The sequence below is a fragment of the Bos taurus genome, chromosome 6, assembly GCF_002263795.3.
Source record: "Bos taurus isolate L1 Dominette 01449 registration number 42190680 breed Hereford chromosome 6, ARS-UCD2.0, whole genome shotgun sequence".
In the NCBI taxonomy this organism is placed as follows: Eukaryota; Metazoa; Chordata; class Mammalia; order Artiodactyla; family Bovidae; genus Bos; species Bos taurus.
The window spans coordinates 3556178-3572154 of NC_037333.1; the positions used below are offsets into that span (position 1 = coordinate 3556178).

Sequence of the window (15977 nt, forward strand, 5' to 3'; positions counted from 1 at the left end):
TGCAGAACGCAGGGCTGCCTTCACACTCCTGCACCTGTCTACAGTGCTCAGGGAGAGGTTCAAATTAGGCAGCGTGAGGCCACTGTAGAGACGCTGGGCTGCCTGAGAAGAGGCTTCCAGGGAAGAGGAAAGGCAAGCTGAAAGAGGAGAGGGAGAGAGAGAGAGAGAGAGAGAGAGAAGTTTTATCCATACAAAGAACCACACTAGTTCTACATTTATTAATAATTTATGAGAAAAACCTCTTTATTCCCCAAAGCAGACTAGCTTCTTATCTATCTTGTATCGCCACAGGACTTTGCTCTTCTGATCCTAGAACACATTACTGTGTCTAGAGTTGCAAGCTCTGTGCTCTTGCCTCCTGGAGCCCACTCCAGTGTCTCCCCTCCCCGAGGCCTGCGAGTCTGAGAAAGGCACGGTCTTGGTGTCTGCCTTCTCTGCATCAGCCTACTACAGTATCCTTTCGTGTCTGTCTTTGTCTCTGTCCACCACCGCCCCCAACAGATATTCATATATTTTACGTTTAATTAATAATAGGAAATAGCCCAAATTTAAGTTATTTGAAGGTTCTAGGCTGGTTCTCGAAGGCAATGGCACCCCACTCCAGTACTCTTGCCTGGAAAATCCCATGGGCGGAGGAGCCTGGTGGGCTGCAGTCCATGGGGGTCGCTAAGAGCCGGACAGGACTGAGCGATTTCACTTTCACTTTCCTGCATTGGAGAAGGAAATGGCAACCCACTCCAGTGTTCTTGCCTGGAGAATCCCAGGGATGACGGAGCCTGGTGGGCTGCCGTCTGTGGGGTCGCACAGAGTCGGACACGGCTGAAGCGACGTAGCAGCAGCAGCAGCAGGCTGGTTCTGAGTATAGAAACTGACCCCAGGCGGAGGTTTTGAAATTTCCCAAGTAAGACACCAAATAAAAGACATGGCTATCTAACAAGCAAGCAGTGACACTTTTTATGTTTTTTTAAACAAAAATAAACTTGGGAATTTTAGACCGTGGTCAAAGACGCAATCTTCTAGACGGCAGTGACTGTCTGGTCTTCCAAAAAGATGCGCATGCACCGTGACGTCCGAGCACTGGGTGAGGCCCACGTTCCTGCGGCCACGGAGCGGAGGAACATCCCCCACGCCAAACTCGGAGTCCTACACTGTTCCCGACGGCCTCCTCGCTGCACGAAGGCCAGACTTTCCCCGGTGCCCTGCGGAGCCGAGCCCCCTCCGGGTTTCAAAGCAGCGGCGGCCGGGCTCCACCCAGGCTGTGAGGACTGGGAGCAGCCGCGCCCCACGCAGGCGCACTGAGGCCCGAGGCGGTCGGGGGCGCGCAGGGGCGGTGCGGGGAGCGCCCGGCAGGGCTGGGCTGGGCCGGGCGGGGCCCGACCGAGCCGCTGTGTTTCCGTTGCCTGGAGCCGCCAGCAAGCAGCTGCCGCGGCGTCCTCCGCTCACCCTCGCCGACTCTGCGCGCCCCGTCGCTCTCCCCGCAGTTCGGGTCTGGGTGAGTGAACGCTCGCCGCGCCCGCAGAGGGAGCGGGGGCGCCGGACGGGCGCGGCCGCTGGGCCGACAGCGGTCTCCGGTTGTGGGGAGGACGGGGCGCCGGGGGGCTGTCTAGGCGCCTCGAGGAGGTGTCTGGCCCGCTGAAGCCGCGGTCTTTTTCTTCTGTTGCAGTCCTGTGTCGCTCACCTTCTCCTGACCTGGGCAGGCGCCATGGCACAGGTAAGGGCCGTGCGTCCCCGCGCAGCGCTCGGATTTACCAACTTTGTAAACTGCTCAGGAGTTCCAGAATTTGTTGGAAAGTCAGAAAAGTTTAGGAGTAAACTGAATCTGCCTGCGGGAAATCTTCTATTCCCGTTTCGTTCCCCCTTTGCTCCCCTGACTGGGAAAAGTCCACCGGAACCTGCTCCCACCCGGCGCTGCAGCCCGCGGGCGCAGCCGCCGGTGACGTGGCCGGATTTTTGTGCGCTTTTTTTTCGTGAGTAAATGTGTGAAAGGGAGCCTTTCAGAAAGCTCAGAGTTGCTGAAGTTAGAACCAAAGCAAATGCAGCTCACTGGCCATGTGATGCGAACGCATTTCTTTTTTCTTTTGACTTTATTTTCTGTAACTTTTTTGTACTTCAATACTAGGGGTGGGCGTTGGCTTTTTCTAGTAGAGTTGTAGTGGAGCTTTTTCCTATTGCTCAACCTAGCCTCACCCAAAGGAACTGATTCCACCCGGCCCCATGCCAAAAGATTAAACCAAAGAGCTGCTTTTCCTAAGTAACGAACTCGTGCAACGAGTTCTGAATTGAATCTGCCTTGGGACTGTTTCAGAATTTGATTACCTAATAATATTGCTTTCTTTGCTGTGCATACATTTATCAAAAGTGTAGGGAAGAGAAAGTCGTCTAAAGACTGTGTCATACAGTCTTCAATATACAGTGAATAAAAAAATCGATACTTAAGACAGCTCCACCCCGAAACTAATTTCACAGAGCTCATCGATCTAACTGGCTTGTTAAGAGTCCAGAAACTTTTATTTAAACAAGTGTTTAAACTGCTCAAACAATGCCCTCTTTCATGTATAGTTCACTTAAAAAAAAAATCAGATCGACTTACCAAAATTGAAAGTTTTCATAGTCTTCTCCAAGAGAAAATGGGAGGATTAAAAGAAGTTAGTAATTTTATTAAATTTATACAGTACTTCCATTCTTCCTCTTTTGCACTTAAGAATTACAGCAAACCAATTCTCATATTACTTCAAGTGGAAACTTTGGTTTAGATTCTTAACCATATAGAGGATACTTTTATATGGGATTAACTTCGCTGAGAATTATTTTTCCTATCTTGATATGCTGGTGTCGATGTAAATGATGATTTCGCAAGCATCAGAGAATAATTCTCTTTATTTTAGCTCATTCGGCTGTTTCTCTTATCTCTTTTGTAAGATTACCCAGTGATTCCTGAAGTTTTCCAATCAATGCCTTTAATTATGTAGACTCCTTACCCAAAATAGCATAAATGAACATATTTTTCCAAATGTGGATATTAATAATTGCAAAGAATATTATTGTAATTACATTAATTAAAAATAATGTAAAAATAATGTAAAAGCCTTTGTATATGCAAAACCTGGGAGATTGGTGACTTGTATTATAGAATTTTGTTATGTGATCTCTATTACAATATAACAGGACTGTTTTCTAGCCAAGTCAGTGTTTAGTTATCATAAAAGTTACAAGTAATGTTAAGAAATACAGTGTTGAATTTTACAGTAACTTTGTTACTATCCTTGGAAACCATGGAAGTGAAATAGTTTGTTAGAATATTTAAGATGGGAGTTTTGTTGGCTTTGTACTTAACATTTGATGATGTGCAGAATGTGCACATTATGGTATTGCACTTTGCTGCTGCTGCTGCTGCTAAGTCGCTTCAGTCGTGTCTGACTCTGTGCGACCCCATAGACAGCAGCCCACCAGGCTCCCCCATCCCTGGGATTCTCCAGGCAAGAACACTGGAGTGGGTTGCCATTGCCTTCTCTGGGAATTGCACTTTAACTGTCTAAAATTTCCTTTGGGCTCTGACGTAATTGTAGGAAAGCTGAAGTACTTCAGTGTTAGGTTTCAAACAGTTTCCATGGTAGTTCCATTTGTTGATGTGTGATTTGGGAACCAGAGGCCTCCACTCTGTGGCCATCTGTAGAGTAATGGAATCATGCCTGAGTTGAGGAGGTGCACATTCTGGCAATTTAAAATGTATTATTAAATGTGAGTGTCTCTTATTTACTGAAAAATGAAAATTCATCCTCCCACAGTAGTAATGCTTCACGGTTATGAACTAAATCTTCCATACCAATGGTTTTCTCTTTTTACTTAATATTGAGACCACCCTGCAGATAACAGCAGATACCCAGGAATCAGTTATCACATACATAAATGAATGTCATGACTGTTTTATTAAGAAAAACAGTATTGATAGATCTTTGACAGATAGTATTGATGAGTCTTTGACAGATACCCTGGAGTTTCTTTTTTTATGTAAACAAATACTAGGGATATTTTATACTCTTGTGTATATTTATATTAATAACATTAATATAATTCATATCAATGCCCCCCTTTTAGTTAAATTTTACCCTAATGATGTCAGTGTAGGGAGACAGAGCTGTAGCAAATGTTGGAAACTACTTAAAAAATGACATGATGTATACACAGTGGAATACTACTCGGCCATGAAAAGGAACACATTTGAGTCAGTTCTAATGAGGTGGATGAACCTAGAGCTTATTATACAGAGTGAAGTAAATCAGAAAGAGAAAGATAAATATTGCATGCTAATACATATATATGGAATCTGGAAAGATGTCTGATGAGTTTATTTGCAGGGCAGCCGTAGAGACGCAGACATAGAGAATAGAGCTGTGGACACAGGGACAGGGGAGGGGAGGGTGAGACGTGTGGAGAGCGTCATGGAAGCTTATATTACCATGTGTAAAATAGGCAGCCAATGGGAATTGCTGTATGGCTCTGTATCAACCTAGAGGGTGGGCTGATACAGAGCATATGTATACCTGTGGCTGATTCATGTTGAGGTTTGACAGAAAACAACAAAAAGCAATTATCCTTCAATTAAAAAATAAATAAAAATTTTAAAAAGTGACGTGATGTTAGATAAATGCATGTGGAGTTAGAGGCATTTGTGGGGCAGCTACTACTACTACTACCTCTTTCTGGTCCTAATCCTTGTCCGTTAGTATTGAAATATTTGAGATTCAGCCGTTTAACTGTTACAGGCGAGAAGTGGTCTGTCCTGAGGCTTCCCAGTTTTTCTCAAAGAGAGCACACTGGATAACTGTAAACTTCTCATGACATACAAGACGAATATAAATTACAAATGTGCCTGTGTGTAAACAATACCTGGGTAATATTTACTTTTTCTTTTTTATGTTTGAAACTATTCATTTGGATGGTTTTATATTTATATGGTTTGAAACCACAGCATTCGTGTTATTTTCACATAAAGTGCCAAATGAATAATAAATTATGATTATTGGATCAGTCACATAATCTACTGTGTTAACTTTGGGTACAAGCTGGTTGAAGACATTTACTTAGGAATAACCAAAGAGCTGTTAAAATTGCCTGAATTACTGTATATAGTAAGTATTTTTTAATGTTTTCTCACCTTTTTTCCTCTCAACCATCAACTTCTGATTATAAAAGTGAATTTTTCATTATGTTTTAGGGTCATCTCTTTAATCTGATATGCCATATTTTGGGTTGGATTTCTTAAATAGAGTCCTGACCTATTTCTTTCCTCTGGCTTTACTTGCTTACACAAGTTTTTTTAAATCTTGGTATTTAGCTAGAACCAAATTCCTTCATAGATATTCTAATTTATTTAAGTATTTAAAATTACACTGTGTACTTCTGTGTCCTTGGTTTGGAAAATCAAGAGTTGGCTCTATTTCATAGACAAATGATCCATACAATACATTTTAATTCAACTTAAGCTTTTTATGTCATTTAGCTATCTTTTAAGATAATGAAACTTTAAAAAGTTAGATTTTTGACTGTCTAAACTTAGTTTTATTTATACTGTTGTTTACAAAGAGTTAATATCTTCAGGGCATTAGGAATATCATGAAGCAAAAGGAGGCTGTATACTTTTTGGCTGGAAGCTTCATGAACATCATAGTTATCAGCCTGATTCACGTTTAAGCTCTCCAAGATTTGAATAAGAAATTGTTTTGGTTGGCTTGACATCTTTGCTCAGTGATAGTTGACAAAGGCCCTGTGCAGAGCAAGCACTATCAATGGAAATGGAGAAATTTGAAATGACCTTCATTCCAGAGGAGCTGGCTGGATTTTGAGTGCCTTTTTTCATGCCATTCACTTTAAGGTCAAATCTCTCTGTAGTTACTCCCTTGGTGGTTCTTAGGCTAGCTTACCTGTTTACCCATAGCCTCTGCTGCTTTGGGTTAGTCTCTCTCAGTTCCTAATTCCTTTGACTCTGGTCTTCATTTTGGATGCTGAGAAAGAACTCAATCCCAAGCTGTTTGACAGCTTTGCAAGCCACTAAGCAAGTCATTTTTGTTGTTCAGTTGCTAAGTTATGTCCGACTCTGTGACTCTATGGACTGCAGCATGCCAGGCCTCCCTGTCCTTCACTATTTACTGGAGTTTGGTCAAACTCATGTCCGTTGAGTTGGTGATGCCATCCAACCATCTCATTCTCTGTCACCCCTTCTCCTCCTGCCCTCAGTCTTTCCCAGCATCAAGGTCTTTTCCAGTGAGTCAGCTCTTCACATCAGGTGGCTCAAGTATTGGAGCTTCAGCTTCTGTATCAGTCCTTCCAATGAATATTCAGAGTTGATCTCCTTTAGGATTGACTGGTTTGATCTCCTTGCAGTCCAAGGGACTCTCAAGAGTCTTCTGTAGCACCTCAGTTCAAAAGCAGCACTTCTTCAGCACTCAGCCTTCTTTATGGTCCAACTCTCACATCCATACATGACCACTGGAAAAACCATAGCTTGACTATACCGACCTTTGTTGGCAAAGCAATTTGTTGTTTGTTGTTCAGTAAACCTAATTCTCTTATGTTGAACTAGTGTCCCTTTGACACAGGTGGCAAGTTAGAGTTCTAGTTCTGAAATAAAATTTATTCATATAACCTATGTACTATTCTAAAACTTCACAAATATATCCGTTGATTTTTTTAAAACACAAATTAGTGCTCCTAACACCTTTGCTTTGTGTTTTATGGACACGTCTATTGGTTTGTAGAATATGTAAATCTATAAGCAGTTGATTATTTGAAAGGAGTGCATATTCCAGTCGGTGTTGTTTTCTTTGGACTCCAGTTCCTAACTGTTGTCTTTACTTTGCCATTCATGCATATATTTGTGAACATTTGAAGCTTTTGAGTTCCTCCTCTGTGCCTATTCTTAGAAGCGGGATATATAAAGAATGGAACTGAGATTTATTGATACAAAGCTGCCATTGTCCTTTGTGTTTGGTGCTCACTGTACAGTTTTGGAAATAAGTATTACTGTTTCCGTTTCACAGAAGAGGAAACGGAGGTTCCTTAGCTGGTGTGAGTCATAGGGGACAAAAGAGGAAAGGCATGATACCTTGAGGCAATAAGAGCAAAAGCACATGCTCAGGGCTGTGGAGGAGTTTGGGAGGCAGGGCCCAGCGCTGCAGGCAGTCTGGTTCTGCTGGATTGAAGGGGCAGGCAGGTGGGGTGATGGAGCCTGCCTTGGGAAAGGGTACTGGAGAGGCTGTCCAGGAGCCAGAGTTAACATGGGCCATTCTGTAGGGAGTAGGGGGCTCTCGTAGAGTCAGAGGCTGGGCTGTGCCACGGTCAGGTTTGAATTAACGAAGATGGCCCCCAGGGTCATGCCCGGATGGTGGTGTGGGAGTTGAGGAGGGGAGGGGAGGCTGGACGGCTACTTGGGGATCTGTTGCTGTAACCACTGTGAAATTTTAAGATTTTAACCTAGGCAGTAGCTGGGACTTTGGGTAGGAGGGGACTGTAGGAGAGAGTGGGCAAATCAGATGCATGAATGAATGGGGGTTAGTGAAGGGCCACCACCCTTCAAGATGAGTGGCTTGCTTGATGAAGTGGTAGATTGTGTTTTTCTTCTGAGAAAGGAATGCAGGTTTGAGGTGAGAGAAAAACTTCATAGATTTGTTTACCTTGAGTTCTTTATAAAATATTTAGGTTGTGTAGTGGGTGTATATGATTTTACCCTCTTTCATCTCTATAGGTCATCCGTTTGTTTATGTGTAAGGGCTTCCCTGATAGTTTATCTGTTAAAGAATCCACCTGCAGTGCAGGAGACCCGGGTTTGATTCCTGAGTCCGGAAGATCTGCTGGAGAACAGATAAGCTACCCACTCTAGTGTTTTTGGGCATCCCTTGTGGCTCAGCTGATAGAGAATCCCTCCTGCAATGTGGGAGACCTGGGTTCCGTCCCTGGGTTGGGAAGATCCCCCGGAGAAGAGAAAAACTACCCACTCAGTATTCTGGCCTGGAGAATTCCGTGGACTATAATCTTTCATCTCTATAGGTCATCCCTTTGTTTATGTATTATTTATCTCTTCTTGCAACTAAAGATTTGAAGCTTATTTTCTACCTCTGTTTTCTGTCTCTTGTTTCAACTGCAAAAGGAAGTTGTGAATCCATGTACACTCTTCTCTAATATGAGAAATCTATAAACTTGATTATTTTCCGAAGCTTTGGTGAGAATGAATTGGTTAGTAAAATAGGTATTCATGTGCTGTGTGCAAAATGGCCCATTGAACAACTAGATATAATAGCCCCTTCATCAGAGGTTAATGAATTTGCTCACTTAACTGATTCAAACGTATCACCATTATTCATAGACAGTTAAACTTTCCGTTTTATTAGTATTTGCCAAGGGAAGGCATTCGTATAATTAGCAAGGTGGTAGCCATAGGTGCATTAAAGAAATACAACAGAAGTCTGACTTATATTGACAAAATCTTTATTAAGTTACTAAACCTTTTCTTCTCCTGTGTGTGCATGTGGGCCCAGTTGCTTCAGTTGTGCCTGACTCTTGGCAGTCCCATGGACTGTAGGTCCGCCAGCTCTTCTGTCCATGGGATTCTCTAGGCAAGAATACTGGGGTGGGTTGTCATGCCCGCCTCAGGCGTCTTCCCAACCCAGGTATCAAACCTGCACCTCCTCCATTTCAGGCGGATTCTTTACCGCTGAGTGTAAACTACTTTATAGAGATGCTTTTTTTACTTACACTTAACATTCAAAGCGGAGAAGGCACTGGCACCCCACTCCAGTACTCTTGCCTGGAAAATCCCATGGATGGAGGAGTCTAGTAGGCTGCAGTCCATGGGGTCACTAAGAGTCGTGTCACTTTCCCTTTTCCCTTTCATGCATTGGAGAAGGAAATGGCAACCCACTCCAGTGTTCTTGCCTGGAGAATCCCAGGGACGGAGGAGCCTGGTGGGCTGCTGTCTGTGGGGTCGCACAGAGTCGGACACGACTGAAGCGACTTAGCAGCAGCAGCAGCAGCAACATTCAAAGGTCAAAGGTAGTTGAAAAACTAGACAAAATGGAAGGAAACAAAAAGGAGCATGAAAGGGAAAGGAAGCTACATGAAACTTAACAGTGGCGATAGTTTGAATTTGAGACTTTGAATTGTAGTTTTTACCTGTTTTGATGGCATTGCGTAATGGCGAAGATAAGGGCTTGGTATCTTGTTTCTGAGCCCTCGTGATAGGTGTTTGTCCTGTACCTCTCACTACTCTTGGAGATTCTGCTTTTTTCTGGTATTAATTTATTTTGTGTCTCAAATCATGATCATGCTGCCGTGGCTTTTCCCTCTTTTCTTGCTTATCTCATTTCTTTCCCAGTACAGTAATTTTCAGTTTTTTTTTCCCTCTGCTGATCTCTGAGTCCCATTATCACAGGAAATATTAATGGGCCTACTCTGTACTTTGTCCGTTAGATGAGACCTAAGCTGCTCTGACTCGAGAGGAAAGGCAGGACTCTGCCCTTGGCCTTCCACCCTTGCCCTTTCTTGGTGGCCTCCAGAAGGCTTTTTGCAAAACCTGAGCCTCAGAAGAACCATACTTAAAACCCACTGTACAGCTGCTCAGCTACAGGGCTTTGCTTAATGATTTCTGGCTCAATGAATACTACGTGGAATGGTTGGTAGGTGTGTAGGTATTGATTTCATAGAACTAGATGACAGACTTGAAGAGAGTTTAGTTCTCCTCTGTGCCTTCAGTTTAAAGTGTTCCAGACCCAGCTGAATGTTTTCTCATCTTTAAATTTGAAGGGGTATTTCTGTATTATTTTCTTGTGTCTTAAATTCTAGAAAAGCAACCCTCCACTTGTGTTTTGGTTTAATTTTATTCATTTTATTTTGCATACCTACACTTTGAAGGTAAAGAACTTTTTGATTTAGAGCAAACAAAAAACAAAGCCCACAAAATTATAGACCTAGAAGAATGGGTAATTTTGAAGTTTAGAGTTAGCAGAGTGAATTACATGTTTTGGCCACCTATTGTCTAAGCATATATGATAATTCCCTTGGTTATGGCACTGGTGGCAGAGAATCAGGGTAAATGAGGTGAACTGAGGACAGGTACAGGGAACAGTGGCTGCTTGCCCTTGGAATTCATCTGGGGAAGGTGTGCGTCTGGAACTTGAGGCTAGCAGCAGTGCTAGGAAGCAGGGTAAGCCCTCTATGAGTCACTCAGAGTCCCGTTGGCCCAACATAGACGGTTTGGTGTGGGCGAGGGTGGGGATGGAGCTGGTCACGACTGTCCAAGCAAGGGTTCTGTCTGTGTGACTCATGTCCTGTGATTCACAGCTGGCCCCTTACTACTGCTGCGTGGCTTTCACGATGACTGATCAAGTGGAATGTAGCAAGAGTGTTCTACAAAACTCTCAGAAATACCACCAGCAGTTATTTCTCCTTCACAGTAGCTAAGACGTGAGGAAACACCCCTGTCTCTTTTTTCTATTCTTCACCTCATTTTCTTCAGGATCATGGGTCAAATGTCTGTCTTTTTTAAGGCAAACCCCTCCTGTCTCCTGTTCTTAATCTCTTCTGTATTTTTAACTTCCCTTTCTACTGGCAGCTTCTTCAGAGCCTGTAAACTGGATAAAGTACTTTTTAAAGTGTTTTTTAAAAATACATATATATTAAAAAAAAACCCCACCTGTTTGTAGGATGGGAGTTCACAGAGATGCTCTGCCTCTCAATTCAGTCATCGGTGTCCTTCAGCCAGACTTTCACCACCACCAGAGACCTCCTGGTTGCCAGACCCAGTGGACCCTTTCCGACCTTCTCTCTCACGTGGCTCACACCCTGTTTGCACACTGCCTTTTCTTCCTTTCCTTGCTTTGGCTTCTCTTCCATCACCTTTGGATTTTATCTTTTTGCCTTTGGGAGGCTGAGTAGCATCCTAGTCAAGAGCCCACAGTCCCATGGCCTGTGTTCCATCCCAGCTCTGCTGCTTGTTTGCTTGCCGGTCACTTGAGTGACCTGCCAAATCCTTCTAAGCCAGCGTGTTTCTTCATATGTGAAATGGGGTTTCACTGAGAGGACCCCGTGAAGCTCTGAGCTCATTGCTGCTCTCGCTGATATTATCTGCTCTTCTGATTGTCGATGACTTTCCCCTGTCCTCTGGCTCTTCTTTCCATTCCATTAGTATTGTCTTTGGTGACAGGCGCCACACACAGCTCCAGTTACTGCTGATGTGCCCCAGCAACTGACAAGCCTGCCTTTGGTTCAGTTTGTGGAGAAAGGCAGGACCAGCCATCCTCTTCCCTTTTCAAAAAGCAAGTCATCCCAAATGGTTTCCTTCTCCTTTTTCCTGGCCCAGCTGCCGTTTCCTTTCCATCTCCCCTGCTCCTGACTTCAGTCAGGTCTGTTTAAGCTTCTTCTGTTTAGTCATTTTTAAGCCAGTCCTTCTGTCTCCACTCTTGCACAGTTCTGTCCTGTTCTCCCGGCTGCTGCCCTGCGGAGTCAACTTTGTTCTTCCTTGGTTGCTGAAATGCCCTCCAGGGGCTTCCCTCCCCAGGGAATTCTGGCTCAGTGGCTTCCAGCCTTCCTTTCCCCCGTGGTGACGACCTTTCCCTTCTTTGTGTTTCTCTCCAGTCTTCCTGCTTGCTCCAGTCTGTTGAAATGCTTAACCCCTTGTCCAAAGTGCCACGTTGGTTCCTCTCTCACATCGGTATGCCCCTTGAAATACCTGCCTGCCCTTCTCTGCTTTCCTGAGCCTGCCTGGCAAAGTCACAGGCATCTCTTCAGACACTGGGCGGAAGTTTTTCTTTCTTTCTTTTATTTTTGACATGTTTCAACTTTTTATTTTATATTGGGATATAGCCAATTAAGAATGTTGTGATAATTTCAGGTAAACAGTGAAGGGGCTCAGCCATACATATACATGTATCCATTCTCTCCCCAGTTCCCCTCCCATCCAGGCTGCCACATAAAATTGAGCAGTTTGCTGTGCTATATAGTAGGTTGATCCGTTTTAAATATAGCAACGTGCACACGTCTATCCCAAACTCCTTAGCTGTCCCTTGCTATGGGGAAGGTTTTCTAATTTCTTTTCTTCCCACTTTTCCCATCTTAGTCCCTCCTTTATGTGCTCACATCACCCTGATGGAACTTCTGTGTGAATATACTCTATTGCACTTGATTATTTACATGTCTATCATTTTCTCTTAGGGGATCATGACTTTTCCCTAGTGATAAGTACAGTACTTGGCATGAGGAAGCCATTCATAAAATGGTTTTGAATGAATAAATAAGCAGACAGGTGAACTAAGTCATTCAAGTTCTCACATTGAGAAAATCCATGGTATTTATTCGTTTTTGTGATGATATTGATGGTATCTTTCTCACCGATTTGAAGTGGTCTTACTAAACAGAAATTGCAGTTGGACTTGAGAGAAATAACTTTCCTAACCCATACTAATTTTGAAGGGCTGTTTCCTCAAATTTTACCAGTTTTTCTCCCAACCTAATGCCTAATTTTTTTTTTTTTAATTACATTGAACCATTTGAAACTTCCTATATCCAGCCATTTCAGATGTTAGTTCCAAGTCCAGACTGTCACCTGTGCTTCCAACTGACTACCTATAGATTGGAGTTTCCAGTGACCGCATCATTGGCTTATAGAACTCAGAGAAACATTTTACTTACTAGATCACTGGTTTATTATAAAAGGATACAACTCAGGAACAGCCAGATGAAGAGATACATCGGGCAAGGTATCTAGGAAAGAAAGCATCGTGTGTCATTTATGGGGTCTGAAGAGCTCGGGTACCGTAGTCCTTTATGTCTCAGTGCAGAAGAGAGTTCAGTGAGAGGTAAAGTGATAGATAAGTGATTTATTAGAATAGGACGCTTGTGAGGCTTCCAAGTGGATGGGGGAGAGGTGCCATGCCAAGAATTTACTGGGCTGCAGTTTTATAATCAAAGGAAAAGTGGGGAGACGGAGAAGACTTCTTTGTCTTCCTTGAGTAGACATCATATTTCCGTCATCAGCTTCTCCTCCAGGGGCAGGGGGTTTTCACGTCACTATGTGGTCAGGCTAGGTCCACACATGATTGTTTTCCACGTGTGAGGAGAGGGTAGGGGTGGGGATGAAAGTTGCTACCAGTCAATAGTCTGGGTTGGGAGATCAAACTGGGAAACATCTCTTCCCTGGGATTATATACTTTTGGCCACATCTTTATAGCACTAAGGTCTTCCTGTAGGTTCTCTCAATGCTAACTCTGTTTAGAGGAAAGAAGAATCTTTCTTCTTTCTTTGAATGAGAGAAAACTACTGTTAAAAAATTATTCTCACAGTTGTTAAAATGCAAGGAATACTTTCAAGACTGTGGCAGTAAGGGTCATGACTGTTTCAGTAGAAGAGAGAGATTGGGTTCAAGTGCACATATAGCAAAGGCGGCTGGGGATGTATAACCAGTGAGCAGACTGAGGGTGCCAGTGGGTGGGAAGTTACTAAGAGGAGACATCAAGGGCAGAGGGGTTCTTTCTGAACTGGCCTAATAGGATACTTGCTAAAGGCAGCCCACAGATTCATACATCAAAGGTGGAAGCGGAGGAACTTGAACAGTTACTAAGTATCAGGGGGATTCTCTGTAAACTGACTCAGCAAGATTCTTGTGCAGCTGGGCTTGGCAGGCTGATGCCAGCACTTGTCAAAAAGAAGGCTTTGAGGTTTCTGTCTAAAGTTTGGTCAAGGAGAGAATCTGTCTCCTGAATCTCAAGTGCTACTTCAGGAGGTGTAATTCAGTGCACTGAAGAGAGGTCACTGAGCTGACCCCTGGTGCTGTGTCCCATGGAAGTTCTTCCCCAAGGATAGTGCTCTTTTTTCTGTCACCTTTTTTTTTGGTTGGTTGGTTGGTTGGTGTTATGATATTGTTGGCAAATGCAGCAATTGGATGTTAAGGTAGAAGAGAAATTTTTTTCCTTGTAGGAGATTGCGCTTCCATGCCTTCATAATAAAACACAAGTGATTATGAACCAGACAAGTATTCTCAACCTCCATTCCTTGTAACTGTTTATTTCTCAGTTTTAGATGGAACCTTGCCAGGAGTTGTGAGGTACTTCAGGGACATTTATTGGTAAAAATAAATCCTGGGAGCCTCCTTTTATCACAAGATAAAAATTTATGGCTCAGGATTAGTAAAGCCTTTGGATTCTAAAGATCTAATGATATTATAAACATTTTTAAAAATATTAAAATACTTGGATGATTAAAAGTACTATATATGATAAAATAGGAAACCTTATAAATAGAATATTCTAATAATTCTAATATATCTTTATAAAACTCTAAATTCAGAAATTTCTATTCTTCAGGCACATGAGCAACCGAGTATCTCTTCAGGTTTTGCCGAATCTTCAAATCCCTAAGAGATAGGACTAGATGTGTTAAGAGCATCGCTTAGAGTTGAGTGCTTAGGGTAAGCTGAGCATGCATGCAGATCAAAGTGATGAGAGACTGAATGGGAAAGAAGCCTGTAGGGAAGCGCCCTTCCGTGAACCAGGAGGTGCTGGTGGGGCTTGCTCACTGGGGCGGTGCCTGCAGGCGGGACACCAGCCTTCCCACTCCTGGGAGTTCAGGTGGGCCTGGAGAACCCATGTGCTGAATCAGTGCACTGCCGATCCACGTTGTAATGGTGTATTTCCCATTTCAAATGAAGCTATGTATCTTACCAAATTAATGTAAAGTCTGAACATGATACAGAGGAAATTTATGCTGTTTGTGGTCTTAGTCATGCCGTTAATAATAAAAAATATTCCCTCACCAGGTTCTCAGAGGCACCGTGGCTGACTTCCCTGGATTCGATGAGCGGGCCGATGCAGAAACCCTTCGGAAGGCCATGAAAGGCCTGGGTAAATTCAGCCTTCTTTTTGTTCTAAAAAAAATGTGACACTTGTTTTTCTGAACAAAAAATCTTGTTTTACAGTAAGACTAATTTTAGAATATTTTGAGCTGAATGTACATAGAAGGAATAGGTAATTAAGAACAAAAATAATGACTAACCATCCCTAGTATTCAGCCTGTAGAACTGGACAGGAGTTAAATCCAGCCTCTTTATTTTTTTAGCTTTTCAACTTTACCTGCACAGTAGCTGATTGAGTAAACAAGCAGACATATCTGAGGGTGATGAGATGTGTAGCCCTTTTGCTCTCAGTGTCCGATCAGATATCTGGTTCTGTAAGTGTCTTACATCCCACTGTCTTCTCTTTTGCTGTGTGTGTGTGTGTGTGTGTTTTCTTTTTCTTTTTTTGCCCTTTTGGAAACCTCTCACCATGGGAATTCCCACAGATAACTGCTCCCCTCGTCCTCAGGCTCCTCCTACACTAATTCCATGTGAAGGGCTCCATCTTTCTCAGTCCTGATGCTCTGACCCCAGCACTCTGCGTTCTGAACGTCTTGTGAGGTCTCCTGCTGTAGCAGGGTCAGGTGCAGGCCTTCCAGCCTTGCACGGCCTTCCCTGGCGTTCCAGCCCACTTTCTCCGCCAGCTCGCCAGCTCACATCACCGCCTGGTGTGTCCCCTGATCCAGCTGCTCTCTGGTGATGAGGAAAGATCTGCATCTTCCTACTGCTGAGCTTTCCCTGAATTCTAAAAGCCAGTTTCCCTTCTTTATATCACTGCCTGTCAAAATCTTTTCATCCTTTAAGGCTCTTTTGGGTGGGATTTACCTTTTCCAAGAAGCTTTCCCCAAAACTGTCTTCCACTACTTGTCAGCTTAGAGAACCTCCTCTGAACCCCCGTGTAACACCTGGACCTCTCCTAAGGTCCTTGTCACATTCTACCTTGCTGCTGCTAAGTCACTTCAGTCGTGTCCGACTCTTCGAGACACCATAGACGGCAGCCCACCAGGCTCCCCAGTCCCTGGGATTCTCCAGGCAAGAACACTGGAGTGGGTTGCCATTTCCTTCTCCAATGCATGCAAGTGAAAAGTGAAAGTGAAGTCGC

The 15977-nt window shown here is 43.6% G+C and overlaps 1 protein-coding gene across 2 annotated transcripts in view; it reads left to right on the forward strand.

The window, feature by feature from the left end:
* Positions 1–1384: 1384 nt before the first annotated feature.
* Positions 1385–15977, forward strand: part of ANXA5 (annexin A5) — a 32961-nt gene continuing 18368 nt past the window's right edge. Inside the window, exons 1-4 of one of the 2 annotated variants that reach the window (XM_015471478.3) lie at positions 1385–1492; positions 1664–1711; positions 14349–14452; positions 14801–14885. In XM_015471478.3, coding sequence (XP_015326964.1) covers positions 14873–14885 — 13 coding nt within the window. In that variant the 5' untranslated portion in view covers positions 1385–1492; positions 1664–1711; positions 14349–14452; positions 14801–14872. 2 annotated transcript variants of the gene reach the window in all.